This window comes from Alosa sapidissima, chromosome 9 (assembly GCF_018492685.1).
Source record: "Alosa sapidissima isolate fAloSap1 chromosome 9, fAloSap1.pri, whole genome shotgun sequence".
NCBI lineage: Eukaryota > Metazoa > Chordata > Actinopteri > Clupeiformes > Clupeidae > Alosa > Alosa sapidissima.
Genome location: NC_055965.1, coordinates 388,316 through 406,631, shown reverse-complemented (window position 1 = coordinate 406,631; position 18,316 = coordinate 388,316). Strand labels below are relative to the sequence as shown.

General features: G+C 40.7%; 1 protein-coding gene across 3 annotated transcripts in view; it reads right to left on the bottom strand.

The window, feature by feature from the left end:
- slc26a11 (solute carrier family 26 member 11) overlaps window positions 1-18,316 on the bottom strand; it is a 33,788-nt gene that overhangs the window by 10,711 nt on the left and 4,761 nt on the right. For all 3 annotated transcript variants that reach the window (XM_042102681.1, XM_042102682.1, XM_042102683.1), the window contains 3 exons: window positions 17,212-17,297; window positions 9,563-9,642; window positions 1,531-1,673 (listed from right to left, as the gene is read on the bottom strand). In XM_042102681.1, coding sequence (XP_041958615.1) covers window positions 1,531-1,673; window positions 9,563-9,642; window positions 17,212-17,297 — 309 coding nt within the window. The remainder of the gene's footprint in view (window positions 1-1,530; window positions 1,674-9,562; window positions 9,643-17,211; window positions 17,298-18,316) is intronic.

The window sequence follows — 18,316 nt, the reverse complement described above, 5'->3', positions numbered from 1 at the left end:
TGATGCTCATTACCTATGCCCATGTAGCCGAGCTGCACCAATCACATCGGTGTATCTGATAAAGGCAGGCCAGAGACGAGCTAAACAGATGACGACAGCGCTGCGACATCGAAGTCCGGAAACATTGAGATGTCTCAGCCCAGATCAGTGCATATCTATAAATTACATTACATTACATGGAACATGTATATTACTTGCTACCATAGTTGATTAATTGCTGCTGATTAATTAATATATTGCTCAAATTGAAAGTTCTCTCACTCATGGTGTTTCACTCTCTCACGTTATGATTTTCATTTTTTGTCAAAATAGTTCAGTAGCAATCTAGAATATTTCACAGAAAAAAAATATAAAATGCATTCATACAGGCAATTCTGGTCACCTTGCCCGTATCTACCATAGAGGACACCGCTCATGTCCTCTCTATTTCTTTCTTCAAGTTTTATTTAATTTATTAAGTGAAAATAGCAGATGAGACAGTTATCCTTTTATCAACACAGTGACACCTGATTAGGGATGTAACGGTATGAAAATTTAACCTCATGGATATAGTGACCAAAATGATCACGGTTTTCAGTATTATCGCGGTATTTTTAAAAGGTGTGTTCAATATTTATTTTATTTTTATTGGTTTATTTGATAGGGACCATGCATATTTATGAACATTGTATAAAAAAAAAACACTATGTAAATATGCCAGAGTTGGTAAAAATAACTACTTTTCATCTGCAGTCCCTATGCAGGTGACACAGGAAAAACATAGAGACAGCCAGCAGTCATACAGCAGTCATACACTATACATTAAACACATAATGGTGACATATACATTGACAAAACAAACAAACAAAACAAGACAGAAATACATGATGACTAAGACATTATTCATCCACCTCTATACTGCATTCAATTTAACAGTGAAAATGTATGGGTGATGAAATGTATGGCATGGTACAGTATTCTCCTGATAATGTGAGTGGAATGGATTTAATGTGGACGCTCACATAAAAACATGCATAGTGGCTACATGATACAGTGCATGTTTTGCAGTGAAAATGTTCCGCCTTTTAAAAGCTGGTGTAGCCTAATCCGAATAGCAGTTAAATGCATCAATTAGATTCAGTAGGGTCCCAGTAGGGTACCAGTTTTATTTTATTGTACCAGGCCTACTGTATGTCAAAAGCAGGCTCAGATGAAGCTGGGAAGGATTAAACACAGTGGTAATCAACCGTGATAATTATGATATTTGAAATGAAAACAGTAATTGTTATCGTCAACATTTTTATCGCGGTTTACTATTATACCGGTAATATCGTATCGTACATCCCTACACGTGATGCGTAGTTATAGATACCTCTGACAAATTTTGATACCCATGTCAAAGAAAGTAGTGGGCTATCGTGGCCTGTGTCCTAAACTAATTAATGAACGCAACACAGTGTCTCACACAGCTCACATAAACTTCAATACCCACAAATCTATTGTCTGGTCTACAAAACTGGTGAGTGGTCACCTAGTGACCAAGAAACATACCTGTAGCAGCACTCCAAACTATTTTTTGTGCCACTCGAACATGGGTAGTGTGCTCTTCTGAGAGGGGCGGTAGTGTACTTTTCATCCACATTAGAACAATCAACAGAAGCATACAGGAAACACCTAGAACTACATCACCCAACCTGAATAAAGAGCACAAGAGAGAATCATTTGAAATGTATAAGTATATATATATATATATATAAGTATATATACTCTTTTGATCCCGTGAGGGAAATTTGGTCTCTGCATTTATCCCAATTTGTGAATTAGTGAAACACACTCAGCACACAGTGAACACACAGTGAAGTAAAACACACACTAATCCCGACGCAGTGAGTTGCCTGTTACAGCGGCGCTCGGGGAGCAGTGAGGGGTTAGGTGCCTTGCTCAAGGGCACTTCAGCCGTTCCTACTGGTCGGGGTTCGAAACCGGCAACCCTCCAGTTACTAGTCCGAAGCGCTAACCAGTAGGCTACGGCTGCCCCAATGTATTACTATGTATTTTACCTATTATAATACATAGAAGTTACCTATAAATACATAGCCACTATGTTGTATTTTACTAGCCTGGGTGCCATTCCGAACTTAGTCCCTCCCACAACATTTGAAGTCGGGAAGTTCGGTCTGGCATTGTTCCATTGTGGTGGAAGTATGCTCGCCCTATATCAGGCGGACCAATCAAATCAGGCTTTACGATGATGGACAGGTGAGCAACTGGCGCCTGGTCTATCACATCATCTCAGCACGCTTAGATTAGGCTTATGTTTGAAACAAAAACGCTGCGGCTAGAAGGATACATGGGTTTTAAGACCCCATATGGAAAATGCATATTATTTAATGAGGTTGTATCACTAAAAACGATTATTTCTGAAAACTTTGGCCAAAGTTGAGATGTGGGAAAACTCGTGGTTTTACTTTCATCAAGGGAAAACAGCGCTGTTGCATTGCGACATGTTCCCTCGTTTGTTTGAAATCTCTGATTGACCACCTGTTCGAGGGATTTGCGACAGCCTCTCCCAGCTGTTTAACATGTTTGTAGCATATCACTGTTCAACAGAATTATTTTTAAAAACGGAGGGGATATAAGAGAAGAAGGATAGTTCGTGTGTTTTCTTCCTACACCTCATGGTAAGCTTTTTTGTTGCTCTGATTGGTTAGGTCTATTCAATTGAGTGCAGAGGCATTCCCCCCCTGTATCGGTTGAAACACGCCCCATAATTACGTCCCAATGGAGCAGTATCAGACTCATATTCTGAAATATGTTAATTTTGACATAGTAGCCTACAATGAAGAACGGATGCGTGCTGTTTTCATACATATGGCGGAGCACCTAATCAATCGCTATTAGCACTTCTCCTCCCCAGTGTTTGCGTGATACACCCACTTTTCCCTTGCCCTTCCATAAATGAATCAATGCATATGAAAATATGTTCCATGGTAGCATGTTCAAATTTATCTAATATATGAAAATTGTTTTTTGTATTTTTAGTTGGATATTGGATGTGAGAAGAAAAAAAATGGGTGTTCCATAACAGTGCATTTTTAAATTAGCAGTGTGTGAAATAAAATTGCATTGCTTTGATAAAGTAATCCAAATAATGTAATCCAAACTACATTTACTGTATAATGGGTAACTTATAACAGTAACAAATTACATTTCCAAAGAAACATTCCCAATGCTAAATGTATGTCAGGTTCAACACATTATTTCTGTTGTGTGACTGAGCGGGAATTTTTATTGAATTTCCATGAATTTAATTCCACTTCCTGTCATTCCAATGCCAATTAAAATTCAACTTCCAGTGGGATGGAGCCAATTCAATTCAAATTCCAATTCATGAATTGAATGGACGCCAATTCTAAAATTCTGAATTTTGCACAAGCCTGCAAGATTAGCCTGGGTGAACAAAAGCAATCCTGTTAGTAAGTTTGAATTTGCTCATTGACACACATTTTACTTACGTCCCATTTTATGACTTCCAGGGGCGTAACCAGCAGTTAAAGTTGAAGATTTTGTTCTGATTTCTAGTTCTGATTTCTGATCCCGTTTTATGTTTTGTTAAAATAAACATTTCTTTTGAAAAGGAATGTTCCGGAGTAAAAACAACCTATGAGTTGATGTTTCAGTCTCCTTTTTAATGTAATTATCAATGCTAGCCTATATCGTCACAAACAGCTAAATATTCGTGCATTTCGTTCCTTTAGAATTATAAGGTGCTATCTGACATTTTTGAGTTATTGACATTCTTATTCTGTGACACCTTAAGAAGATGAGGTGAGGTGTTTTTGTATTTTTTTTTAATGCATTTTTGGACATTCAAAGCCAAAAGTCAAAGTCTGCTTTATTGTCAATTTCATCACATGCCAAGACATACAAAGAGATCGAAATTACGTTTCTCACCATCCCACGGTGAAGACAAGACATATTTTACAAATTAAGTCCACAGACAAACATAATATTCAAGTAAACAATAAAAAGTAAATAAAAAGGCACATACAATGAAGAAATAAGAGCAGCAAAATTGGGTTAAAATTGTGCAATTGTGCGTAGACAGTCAATATAGTACAAAGTCAGGCCAATAAATGGCTGAGGTAGTTCTGTTTGACCTAAGTAATCAAGTGGCATAGTGGTGCAAGTTATGTAAGAGCAGCAGTGTGTTGTGTTTTCAGGACAACAGGACAACAACAACAACAACAAGTTGCAAAGTGTACAAGTGGAGTAGTGCAAGTGGAGTAGTGCAAGGCAGCCATTTGTGGGTCCAAAGTCCAGGATGTTCTGTAGCTGAGGGTGGAGGGGGGAGATGGGGGAGAGAGTTCAGCATCCTAACAGCCTGGTGTATGAAGCTGTTGGTGAGTCTGGTGGTGCGGGAGCGCAGGCTTCTGTACCTCTTCCCAGAGGGCAGTAGATCAAACAAATTGTGAGCGGGGTGACTTGCATCACTCACAATTGTGGTCGCCTTGCGGGTGAGGTGGGTGGTGTAAATGTCTTTCAGGGAGGGGAGTGAAGCACCAATAATCCTTCCAGCTGTGTTCACTATGCGCTTGCAGGGCTTTCCTGTTGTATTCAGAGCAGCTTCCGCCCCACACAGCGATACAGCTGGAGAGGATGCTCTCAATGGTCCCTCGGTAGAATGTGGTCATGATGGCTGGTGGAGCACTTGCTCGCCTGAGTTTCCGCAGGAAGTAGAGGCGGCACTGAGCTTTCTTCGCCAGTGATGGATGCAGTGTTGGTGGACATTATATCTAAAGACGTTTGTTCCGTTTATCAGTATAACTCTATCGAATTCTAAGGCTTTGAAGCTCAAAATCTCAGAACTACTCAGAACGTACAGTAGATAGAACCTTACAATTCTAAGGGCACAATTTGTTTGAACAGACGGCTACACTCCTGTAGCGTTCATTGACTGTGGTTTGCGCTGCGCTTGTTCTTATGGGGGTAGACATCTGCCAGATGCTGTAAGACTACAGGGGAAACTCAGCCTCCTCTAAAATAACACAGAAAATTGCATTTAATAATACTGTATGACATTAGCTTACTCTTCCAACTAGAATGTGTTCAACTTCATGGCTAGTTCATTCAGCAATAAGGTTTTGCCGGTCATCTATGATGATTTCGCACCTCTAATACATTGCTGTGACGACACGATCCATCAAAAACCCCATAGACGCTCGGCTTCACTGGGCTTTCAATGGCACTAGCGTGGGCTGATCTCAGTGCAAAAAAGCTAGATGTTTATTGGACAAACGCCACAAAATCGTAATTTCCAGGGAAGCCTGTCAGTCTCTGGGAGTGTATGAGGCAGCGGGATGGATGGCCCGGACACTGAGCTTCTTTATGAGGATTGGAGGAACCGCCATAGTGGCTGGACTCTTTTTAACTGACAGCATAATAATGTCGCGATCGGACAGGAAGAGTTTCAAGTTCAGGGATGTGTTAACGTTGGCAGGTGTTCTAATTGTTTTCGTACATATTCTACTGTAAATAAAACCGTAAAGTGGAGTTACAGAGATTGTGACTTGCTTTTGTTTCAGTTGTGTATTCCGGCTATGTTGTAGCCAGATAGCTCGCTATAACATTATAACTGTGTAGCCTGGCTACATTATGCTAATGTTTACTCAAATTTTAAAAGCCATGTGATAGTCTTCCCCACCAGGGGAGATTCAAAATAAAACAGCAAGGCAGATGAACGTACATAATAGTCACAGAGAAATAAATCTAGTAAGCTACCAAATAGTTTTTTTGAACTCTCCCAAAAGTGAACTTGTAAAATGTAGCCAAGCCAGCTGCAATGTCTCAGAACTCTAACGTAGCCTATACTGTTTGATCTATTCTTGGGGCACTTTATCAAATCATGATTCTCATCGAAATGTGTCACACTACTGGCAGAAAATTTAAGTGTCATACAAGTTAAGATATTTTGTTTCTAAAAAACAGTCTCATGTGATGTGGCTTTTATTCAGTGACAAAACCCACATTCACCATAATTGAAGTTTGGCATGTCCAATACTGACGAACGAATTAACAATGGCAATTTGTATTCATGGAACAAGGTCAAAATCCAAGGAACTTGAAGATGTGGCCTATATGGAAGCATCTGACCTCCCTCATGGTGTCTTGCCCCGTAAGAAGGATATCATTGAATGCATGATGTATCTTCTTCGCCCTGCAAGGGCCGGTAAAGTCCTGCGAACCAGGTGTATGGCGGCAAAGATTCTCGCCTCTGCTTTAAAAGACCACTGGTTGTTCTGCAACATATATATTGGGGAGCAATACATTGCCAGCAGAATTGAAGCCCTTTACGGCTCCTACACACAGTTGCGTGCATTGCAGTGCTGGAGACATCCTATTCACTTTACATGGGCTTACATCATCCGTTGCCGAACTGAATTGTGGGTCTGTTGCGTCGCATTTCTCCCGTCGCTCGCGTTGAGAAATTCAGCTGTTGCTGCACTGACAGACGGCACCGGCCAATCAAGCCAATCGACGGACGGCACCAACCAATCAAATTACGGTTATACTTCAAGTAATTTGCATAGCTACCGTCGGGAACACCCATTGGCATGCGTTGATGGAACGCAACTGTGTGTAGAAGCCATTTTACCTAGCCTGGCGGGCCATTCTATATCATTGAAATGTATAGTCTGGAATCGACCCATTCACCTCGCTTAATCCAAGGGGCGGGCAGAGAATTGTCTTTCAAACTGCATAGGCATGCAATAGGCCAGCGCTACGACCATATCCGTATCCGGTCGTCAAAACGGCAAATACATCCTTCTTCGAAAGGAATGACTTAAGTGCATTGTGTTGCTCAACTTTCAAAGAAAAGCACAAGTCCAACTCCTCCAAAGTTGACGCCAACGCCGATTCAAACAACCGCTCTTCGTTCGCCATAGCCACCTTCCTTGTTGTTCACCGTCGTAGGACTGTCGTCATCCTGTTAAGCCCGCCTTAAGACTCTCTAACAAAATAGAGCGCTGTGATTGGATGACGTCCACGGCGTCAGCCAATAGAAATTCCTATGGTTTGCTACTAGACGTACAGGCTGAGCAAATTAATTTGCCGCCGCTAGGGTGCGTCTAGATTTCTAGGCTACGTTTTACCCGCTTCCTCGCCGATATAAATGGGCCACAGTCCAAAGGAAGTGAGAAATGGAAAACTGACATGGAGTACAACGGGGATATGGAAAATCTGTTTGACATTTTTTTGTGAGAACAAATCGGCACGAGAGTCCCAAGAAAACCTTTTTGGGGTCAAGATGGGGGATGAGGAATGGCAGTTCTTGCATTCCATGCGTAATGACCGCAAAGGTTACTGTGAGGAGCAGGTTGATAGAAAGTGGGAGCGAACAATGGAACGAAAGAATGCGAGGGAAAAGGCCCTGCAGGCCATGCAGAACAAGGAAGAGGAACAGAAAAGGGCTGATACAGCATTGGTTGGGTCAACATACGAAGAAGCTATGGGGGAGGCAACCATAGAGACCACCACTGCATCTACTGATAGTATCTCAGAGCAGGTAAATACAGAAGATGATACCAGATACTTTCTAATGAGGAGACACAGCACTCAAAAAATCCTCCATAGAAATGCATGGGGTTAGTTTGCCAATATGGCAGTTGTCTACGCATATCACACCCCTTCCTCGGCAAAACGTTGACATGTGAATACATGTAGGGGGCATACCTGTCAACATTTACCTTTCCAAAAACGGGGATCTGTGTTTGTATATTTAATACGTTTCATATATGTTTCAACACTGCATTTCGGTGGTTGCTTTTACCTTACCATTCATTACCTTACGCATGCCAGTTATGTATCCACCAGCTGCCTGCCTGCAGCCTACTTCCAAAACTCCAAAGCTGCTTGCTGTCAGATTTGGTTCCGAGGGCACAAGTTCAGTAACCTGACCCTAGCCAGATGAATTTCACTCCGCCTAGCTCCACTCATCCATCTGGAACCGATCCATTGAAGTGTTACTTCAGAAGGCTGGGCCTAATCAAAAAATGCTTGCATATGATTGAATAAGCCACTTGTCCGTGATCTATTGACGTGCTACTTCAACCACTCACATCGAAGCCAATCCGTGACGCTAATAACAGTGTCACAGTCGCTTCTACGCTATGTCACATCTATGAAACTCCCGCCCTGCGTCCTGATTGGCTGAACCATAAAGTCGGTTGCAGAAATCACTCTCAATAGAAGAGGTCCCAGATGGATGTGAGTGAAGCTAGGCGGAGCTATAGCGGAACGAAATTCATCTGGCTACGGTCAGGTTACAAGTTCAGTGCATCAACAACACTCAATAACAGTTTATGTGATGTGTTAATCAATTAAATTCCCAACAATTTCACAACAGCTAGTTCTGGAGTAGGCCATTCAACTAGCACGCTTGCTTACGACGAGACTCAGGCTGCGCAGTCGGCACCCGCTTCCTTATTTGGGTTTTGGGTTGCCAGGTTTTAGCCTAGGCTATGACAAAACGGTTGAAATTGAAACGTGAAACGAAAGTGATCGTGTATGTGTAGGGTGTACTTCATACACAATCTGGCAACCTGAATGGATCAATGATTTTGAAGTCTGTTAGCCATGTAAATTACGGGAGTTTTCCGGGAGAAATAACAAAACGGGAGGGTGCTGGGAGATGACCTTGAAATACGGGAGAAACCCGGGAAAAACGGGAGTGTTGACAGGTATGGTAGGGGGTCCAAAAGGAGAAAAGTACACGTTGCCACGGACACTGACAGCAATGACAGTGATAGAGAAGTTATGCCACAGTGTTATCAGCATTTGCGTATATCTGCTCATAAAAGATCTCCACTGTTTGTTCAAGCTGAAGTGAACCATGCAGAACATTATGACTGAGGTCAACTTTGTTTTACATTGTGCATTGTAATGATCTCTGCTTAATGTTTCCTATTGAATGTAATTCTGGAGCATTTTGGGTGACCTTTGACCTTTAATATGACCTTGAAATAGGATATTTTATAATGCAAACTATTCTCATGGCATGACATACCACATGAAAGACCATCAAAGCGCCCATAATGAACATTTCTCATTTCTATTCTTTTTGAATTTAACAAAATGTTAGAATATTGTGTTTTTTTTTGCAAAAAATAGGCATTTTGAGACATTTTTGTGACCTTTGACCTAAAATATGACCTTGACATGAACATAAATCCACTATGTACTTTGAAAGTTGGCAAAAAACACACGATTTCAGGGTTGAAAAAGTAATTTTCAGCAGGGTGGTGGTGGTGGTGGGGGGGGGGGGGGGGGGAGTTCGGGCTTGATTTGAAATTTGTTCACATGTATTCCCAAGACATGGGAGCATTACAAAATCTGGGCTAAAGTTGAATCTGAACATTTTCATGAAATAACACCCCCCCCCCCCCCCTAGGATTTTGACCTGAGAATGACCAACTATCCCTTGGTTATGGTTGATTAAGCTGAAATCAGCCGATTCCAGTCACTGGATAATCAATTCATGCATTCATAATGCAAATGCATAAAAACATGACATCTCCCTCACCTTGCCTCAGGAATCTTCTGAAAGGTGTAGTAAACCTGGAGAAAGAACTGATGAGGGATATTCTTCAGTCCTAGTATACTCTGCAAAAAATAATGGGTTGTTAATAATGGGAATTTAGTTAGCTAGTATATTCTTTTACACTGCATAATGCCTAAATGTACTATACATATTTTATAAAACTGCATTTACATCAGGGGTTAAATTGGGCCAGGGCTCTATCTATCTATCTATCTAAGTGCACAACAGCAGATAGGCTATCACAAAAAGGCAAGCAGAACGACAGAATCCTCATCCAATGAATGTATCCCCTCAAATTATTGCTATAATATTAAACTGATTTTTTATTCCCTGACAGGCCATTTATTTTAATTAGCCTAATTTCAAAGACCTGTTGCAGGGACATTTTCCTACACTTTTTTCCTATATGGTGCATCTGCAAACAACTGCTGGCCCAAATACAATGCCATGAATTAAGATCATCGGCTTTGCATAATGACAAAACAAAGTGGTATATCTAGGTAGGCTTAGACTATATTTTTTTTATGAATATTCCTGGGAGATCCTTAGTTGCGCGGGATGTGGAAGAGCAAAAGTTTGAGAAAACACTTCCTTGAAAAAAAATCTCATCTCATGAGCTGCAAGCCACCACTGCTGCAGCAGATCGACTTTCAAGTCAAGTTCATCTGTCAAGTCTTTCAAGTCAAGTTCATCTTAACGTAAAATCGCACTGGCCTTGAATGACAAGGTAAGGAAAATAAGACTAAATCTCAAATAACCAAGACTAGGTTGACCGTGTGATTTTTCTCAGGAGATGTTTAGAGCATTTAACTTCAGACACAGGATTATCAGCAAACTGCAGTGAGAACAGCTAGCTGGCTACTCAAAATAAACTAGCAATCTATTCAGTCAGCATATTTGTGTTTGATCTGTGTGAATTACAGAAATATCAGACTTGCTAGACCTACTTTGAGCTACTAAGCAACCTTTCAACAAGGATACAGTAGATTGAATTCGTTTTGTGACGTGTGCATAAATTGATGAATGTGAAATGACGCCAGCTAGCTAGCTAGCATCAAATGGTTCTTAATGCATGATATGAAGCAAAGTAGGCTGTGGGGGGAGGGGGGTCATCTCAATGGTTACTGAATAAATAGTTGATTTAATTTCCAACTTTCAGAGATAAATTGAATTGAGTGGAGCATATCCACCCAAGAAGAGGAAACTGACTGATTTCTTCAAAAGGTAGACTGATATTCCAGACATTTTAGCATGACTACCTTTGTAACATGTTGGCAGCAGGCTTTACAGTCATGTACTCAGTAAACTTACAAAATGATTTAATTTATATCAACATTCTATTAATTTTAATATTAAAATGACTAAGATATGATCTGCTTCTAGGTTTGTTATACTGTTAAGCATAATCATAAACATTGACATTAAGCAATCTTCCCATTGCATTTCCCCTCATATGTAGAGTGGAGCCAAATACTGGTGGAAATGACACTGGACAGGGTAGCAGAAGTGAGGAGATATGTAAAGAGGTGGAAATTATTTGTTCAACAATTACATTTCATATCATTAAGTATTGCAATTCAATTCTTTCGATTCCATGCCTTCTAGTTTGTCTGATCTAGTAATGGGCGATATAAACGACATGCAATATAAACGATACAAAATTGGCCTATGATAGTGCAATAGAATTAAAATCTCTATCGCGATAATGCATAATAATAATAACCGCAAAATTTAGAGCACGAGCTGCAACAGGCTGCAATTATGCATCTCGAGAAAACATGGCTGAAAGCGAAATGGAGGAGCTAGTGAAAAAGACCAGTGCAACATCCATTATTTGGACATGGTTCAGATTTAAGCCGTCCGACGAGCAGCAGCAGCAAACTATACCCTGTAGAGGAGAGGTGGGCAAACTACGGCCCGCCACACACTTTAATTGGGCCCACCGAGCATTTCATTTGGTTAATTTGACTGCCCGCAATTTTTCCTGCGATAGACGATTGTGGTTATTTTTACTGAAAACTGCTTTTCACTCTTCTTAGAGAACGTTTACATTGGGGTCTATGTAACAAGTTCTGAAATGGTTCTATTATCATTTTTATATTGCGATATATATCATTATTGCAAGAGGCTGCAATGTATCGCAATATGGATTTTAGGCCATATCGCCCATCCCTTGTCTGATCTAAACATTATTTCACCCAGGATGTGGTTCCTTACCCCTTTATTATTAAAATGTTTATCAAGTTAGGCTAGGTTAAGGTCATTCAAATACAAATTTGCCACTGTTAGTAATGAACACAATTGTCTTCTGCAGAGTAGTGCAGAGAATTTGTTAAACATTAACTGTACCAATATAATTTCTCGCAGAAATATTGAACTATATCCATCTCCCCCACCTCTACTCTTGACAGGGCCGGGGAGCTGTGGACATGGGGCAGGTCACTGGAGCTGTGGACATGGGGAAGGACACTGGAGCAGGAGATGAAGCCTGTCACAACATGCCAGACTGCTGGAAGGTACACCAGTATGTACAGTATACTATAAGACCCACCCATTTCTTATGGTAAAAGAGAAAAAGTTGGGATGCAAAACATGTAGTGCTGCAAGATCACTCAGAGCAGAGCATAGTGGTAAACTCAGGTATACCTTCTCAAGTGAATGGCAAAATTGTCTAGTTGGCCCTTATGGTAACACGACTGCAAAACAAATGAAATCTTTTGTTTTTTTGTTCAAAACAAATAATGAACATAGTGTTTCCCAAAGTCATACAATTGCTGAAAGTATACTTAAAAAGCAACAAGCCAAAATGTTAGAAACAAGTTCTCAGAACTGAGTCTGAAATTCTTGAGTCTACTTTCAGTGTTTAGAACAGCCTACTATGTAGCAAAAAACAACCGGCCTTATACTGACCACTGAGTGTTGGCCATGTTCTTCATTCAAATGTCACATATAATAATATCATTACTTTATATCCAGGGAGATGAGACAGGCAATGTTGGCCACCATCAAACAAAGTCGACCAAAGCTAACAGTGATTGTAGATGAGAGCACCTTGTTAAGCAAGAAGTCCTGCCTGATTGTGTACCTCAGGACATCTGTCCATAATTCGCAGTCTTTGTACATACCTCGGAATACATAATTAGGCGCTCTCAATCCCCTCCCATCTTTTTACGCTAAACTCCCATTTTACCTTGGATCCTCCCATGAATGCAGATGTATGACATGAACAACGCAATCTGCCACTTTCAGCTCCCGCGACAGGCAGTTTGCGTTTTTACATCATTGCGGCCTGTTTGTACATACCTCGCAATGATTTTACACGCACGTTGCGAAACAAATACGCCTGAAGTGGGCGTAAAAGCGTTAGTACATCTGGCCCTGAGGCTAATCAGAGACATTAGACTGTCTCAGTCAGTAACTCTCATCAAGAGACAGATTGAGGCTTTTAGTTCAATGAGTAGAGAACCTGAGAGTGGCCATTTCTATGCATGCATATATATGCATTCTAAGCATGTTACGCAGTGGTGGAAGGGTTGTTCAATGGCATAGAATTGCACAGTGACAGAAGCCAAAAGTCATCGAGCCAGAAAAGTTTTATGAGGCTTTGAAAACCAACATGGAGGCAAGAATGGTGATAGAGGAAGAAGAGTCCTTATTTCAAATGGTGAACATTCTTCACAAAACAACTTGGCCTTCTGCTTTACCTCAAATGTACGGGGAACATGAACTGAGGGAGGTTTGCAATCTTTTTAGTATTGGCTTTGCTGGTATGAAGGCAAGCTTTAGGGATTTCAAAAGTGACCCCAGTCAACCAATGACTAACACTCTATTACTGACATGCTGTTGAAACAATTCTGTAAGCAGTGCAGAATGTAAGTGAGGTTTTTTCAGAAATTAACACAGTTGTTACACCTTAAGTTCCCTACTGAGAAAATGTGTCCTCTCTAATGTTTGTTAACATTGTCGGCCCTCCATTAGCATCCTGGGACCCCACTAAATTTGTTTTGAGTGGGTAGCAAGGAGGAGATCTGCAGAGTACCAGGCCTGTAAGAAAAGGCAGACTAATACTGATGTGTTTGCGTACCAGCCACTTTGGGAAGTGATGTTGTATACTCTGTACTGTGTACTGTTTTAAAGAATTTGTGTGAAATAAATTCAAATGTTGATTGTTAAAAACTAACCAGTGTTATCATCATTTTTATATCTTAATAATAGGCAGTTTGTAATGAAGCAACCACTGGAGCCAGTGATCAAAACTACATGCTTGGTTGCCAAGCTGGCAGCTTTGAAGAGTTTATGTTGAGTCCTGGTTAGACTATGTGCGTGTTAAACTCTGTTTGCCTTTGTTTGTGTGTGTGTGTGTAGTAGTAGTAGTAGTATTAAAGAGAGAGAATGGGAGAAGGAAGTTTGTGTGCCACATGAAGCACCAATAGTAGCAGAGCCCCCTCTTTTGTCAAGCCACATGCCAAAAATCTAGGTGTCATCCTTGATTCAGAGCTGTTTTAAAAGACAGATTAGCTCTGTAATCAAGAGTAGCTTCCATCAGCTGAGAATTATTTCCCATCTCAAACCCTCTTTGTCTCCCAAGGACTTAGAAACAGTAATTCATGCATTTGTTACATCCCGGTTAGATTATTGCAACTCCCTCTATTTTGGTCTCCCCCAGTCCCAACTTTCTCGTCTGCAATTGGTACAAAATGCAGCTGCTAGGTTGCTTACTGGCACCAAGAAATACCAACACATCACCCCTGTACTGGCCTTCTTACACTGGCTTCCCATTAGCTTTAGGGTCCACTTCAAAATCCTTCTGATTGTTTATAAGGCACTGCATGGGTTGGCTCCCTCATATATTTCAGACCTCCTCCATCCCCTCTCAGCATCCAGGTCCCTTAGATCTGCCGACAAGGGTCTTCTCTCTGTGGCCCGCACCCGCCTCAAGCAAAGAGGCGATAGAGCTTTTGCGGTAGCAGCCCCACTTCTGTGGAATTGTCTGCCCCCAGATGTTAGACTGTCTCCCTCCATCACCACTTTTAAATCAAGACTAAAGACCCACCTTTACTCCTTGGCCTTCCCTGCTTCCTAGCTGTCCATCTCTCTCCTCTCTTCTTCATATTCAAGTGTCTTCTGTACTGTTGCTATTTATTTGTTTAGGGCTGTCTATTTGTCTATTGTATTTCTGTATTTGTCTTGCTTACTTTCTCTGTGCTTGCCTTTTATATTTAGCTTGTTCTGATTTGCTTTTATTTTCTATTTTTAGCCATATCCTCTGTACAGCACTTTGGTCAGTGGAAACTGTTTTAAATGTGCTCTATAAATTAAATACTTATTATAAATTTAATACTTACTTACTTTACTTACAAAAGGAAACCCTAAGGAGCTTCTTCATAAAGGCAATGGTATTTTCTACCACAACATCAAAGAAAGAGCAGCTGAACACAGAGTTGTCTGCCTACTTGCAGACTGGGGCAGTCGTGGCTTGTAACCGAAGGGTTGCCGTTTCGATCCCCAACCAGTAGGAACAGCTGAAGCGCCCTTGAGCAAGGCACCTAAGCCCTCACCGCTCCCCGCACGCCGCTGTAGCAAGGCAGCTTACTGCTCTGTTATTGTGTGCGCTTCACCTCACTGTGTGTTCACTGTGTGCTGTGTGTTCACTAATTTACGGATGGGATAAATACGGAGACCAAATTCCTTGTACTGTATACGCATTCCTTGTATACTCAAGTATACTTGGCCTAGAAACCTATACTGTTTTTGAACACCTGTTCACACATCACACAATGCATTCTCACAAACACATTCCCAAATATCACATAAATTTAACACACACACACACACACACACACACACACACACACACACACACACCTATGTTGTGACTTATTGTTCACCCTGAACCTTTACCTCCATTTTTGAAATGACGAAAGTCCACTTTTATCAGGTTTTTTTTCAGGGTTGCCTTTTAAATTTGCATTTTTTCTATTGTTGTGAGCTTAATATGCAAATATAACACAAACACACACACACACACACACACACACACAATGCTGGGATGTGACTGCTATTGTTCATAGTGGTTTGTCATTGTCATAGTCTGGACCTTTAACTCCATTTTTTAAATGATTCGCCATGAAAGTGCACTTTTATCTATGTTGTTTTTAGGGTTTCCTTTTAAATGTGCGCTTTTTATTGCTGTGAGCTATCTTTTTTTTTCAAGTGTGTAGCCTTGTTGCGTGTGTAACCTTGTTGCAAATGTAGCCTTGTTGCAATTTTGTGGAAATATATTATGCATTTTGTACCATGGCTTCATTAGAACAAATACTCTTTGTTCAATTTTATTGTACACACAAATATAAAAATGTTTCAATATAAACCACCTACGAAAGTAACCAAGAATGTACTGGTATGATTGAAAACATTAAAAGGGTAAAAGTGTGCAGTCAAAATATCGAGATATATATTGTATATCGTCCCAGCCCTACTTTCAAGTTTATCCAGTGAGGCGGCTTGCCAGATAGATAGATACTTCAGATAGATAGATACTTCAGATAGATAGATAGATAGATAGATAGATACTTTAGATAGATAGATAGATAGATAGATAGATAGATAGATACTTTATTGATCCCCAAGGGGAAATTCAAAGGTATGTTAAAACGGCTTGCCATGGAACTGCCAGGTCATGGACAACGGCATTTGCAAGTAACCTAATCTAACATCGAGGGACTCTGCTTTCAAGTTCATTCATTGCGTTCCCAAATGCTGTAAGAAATTTGATAATTTCCATAATACGCAATAGTTTTAAACATGTTACATATGCCGGTGTAAGTATTTCGATTCCCAGTGCTAGTAGCCATTTTAACAGCAACTATGCGCTAACATAAGCTACCCCCTGTCAGAGCAACTTAATTAGCGATAACATATGGAGATGGTTCCGTAGCCTCTTTGACAGTTCAGGACAAATCCGTAAATCTGTCAAGATTTCAGCGAGATAAGAGTATTTGTGTTCGTGCAGATCACTCACCTTGCATCAGGTACCACAGAGCCCACCATATAGCTTGTCTGTGACAAGATGCACCGGAGATGCCGTTTGAAACTCTACCATAAGACAACTAGCCTTTATTATGTATAATCTATGCTCGTGCTTCGATGGCGGTTTCAGTTGTGCGTCCTCCTCCTCCTTTAGCAACAAACAAGCGCTGAAATAGAGCGCGCGGCGTGCGGAGCGTGCGTAATGTAATCTAGGAGCAGTGATTCGCCAAACCTCCCTAATTGCAGTTGCAGGGTGACTGACTTGTCATGTTTTGTTGCCCCATCATATTTTAGTGACAGAGTGAAGACAGTGCAAAATAGTGTAGTGATAATTTAACTAAAATGTGGAGACAGTGCCAATGTGGAGGCTTGTTTTACATAATACTTTTTTATTATTTTCAATTTTTTTTTCTATCTTTATTTATGGTTTGAAATAGCCTATTATTTGATACTCATTATTATTTATTTGTAGGCTTAATAACAACCAGAGCAGAGAAGAAAATTAAACCTGAGTTCCAATCCATTGCATTTTTATGCTAGCCTAATAGTTATTTTATAATCAGAAATATCAGTATCCGTACTCAGTATTGGATGACACTCACCTTAATCTGGCCGAATCCAATTGTAACTGCTGCAGCAGACGTGAAGCCTTTGATGACAGGATAGGAGATAAAGTCTAACAAAAACCCTGCACACAAAATTAAGTGAAAAATAAGTGTTGTATTGTAATTTGTTGTATTGTAATTTTGTGTATATGTAATTTGTAGCACTGTACTGTACGTCTTATTTCCATTGTGGTCCCTAATGGGGGACCACATCAACCAATACATCAGTACACTACTCAATACACCAAATATTTCCCTAAAAGCAATACAATAAACAAAGAATACCAATGTAATTGACATGTAAGCCATTTTTTCAGTGCCTGCTTAAAACATGGGCAGCCGTGGCCTACCGGTTAGCGCTTCGGACTTGGTTCGAACCCCGACCAGTAGGCACGGCTGAAGTGCCCTTGAGCAAGGCACCTAACCCCTCACTGCTCCCCGAGCGCCGCTGTTGTTGCAGGCAGCTCACTGCGCCGGGATTAATGTGTGCTTCACCTCACTGTGTGTTCACTGTGTGCTGAGTGTGTTTCACTAATTAATGGATTGGGATAAATGCAGAGACCAAATTTCCCTCACGGGATCAAAAGAGTATATATACTTATAAACATCCTAAATATCTAATGATCTTCTCCTAACAACCTGTTCCACAGACTGGTTGCTACATTTTGCATAATCGAAAAAAGACTACACAGAATTGCTTTCTTATCCAAAAATCTTAAAACTCTTGCCAGAGAACATGCTCTTTGATACCCTGGAATGGCAATGAGTAATAATGGTTATTACTTATGTTCCTTGTATCGTGGGGTACCAAATCACATCGGTGTATGTGATATAGGCGGGCCAGAGGCAAGCTAAACAGATGACGACAATGCTGCAACAAATCAGTCAGTAAACATTGGTCGTAGTGTTATCCAATTGCGTGCAGTGAGATTTTCAAATGCATGCTTGGGGTCTCCCCTCGAGTGGGCCATTACATTAGTCATGGCCAGACCCTTAATCTTTCTAGATTTGCAGGGTCTGGATTTACAGGCTCTCTCTTTGATTCACAAGTTTTCAAAATGTGAAAACGTTTGGCCAAAACTGTAGTGCCTTGATCACACAT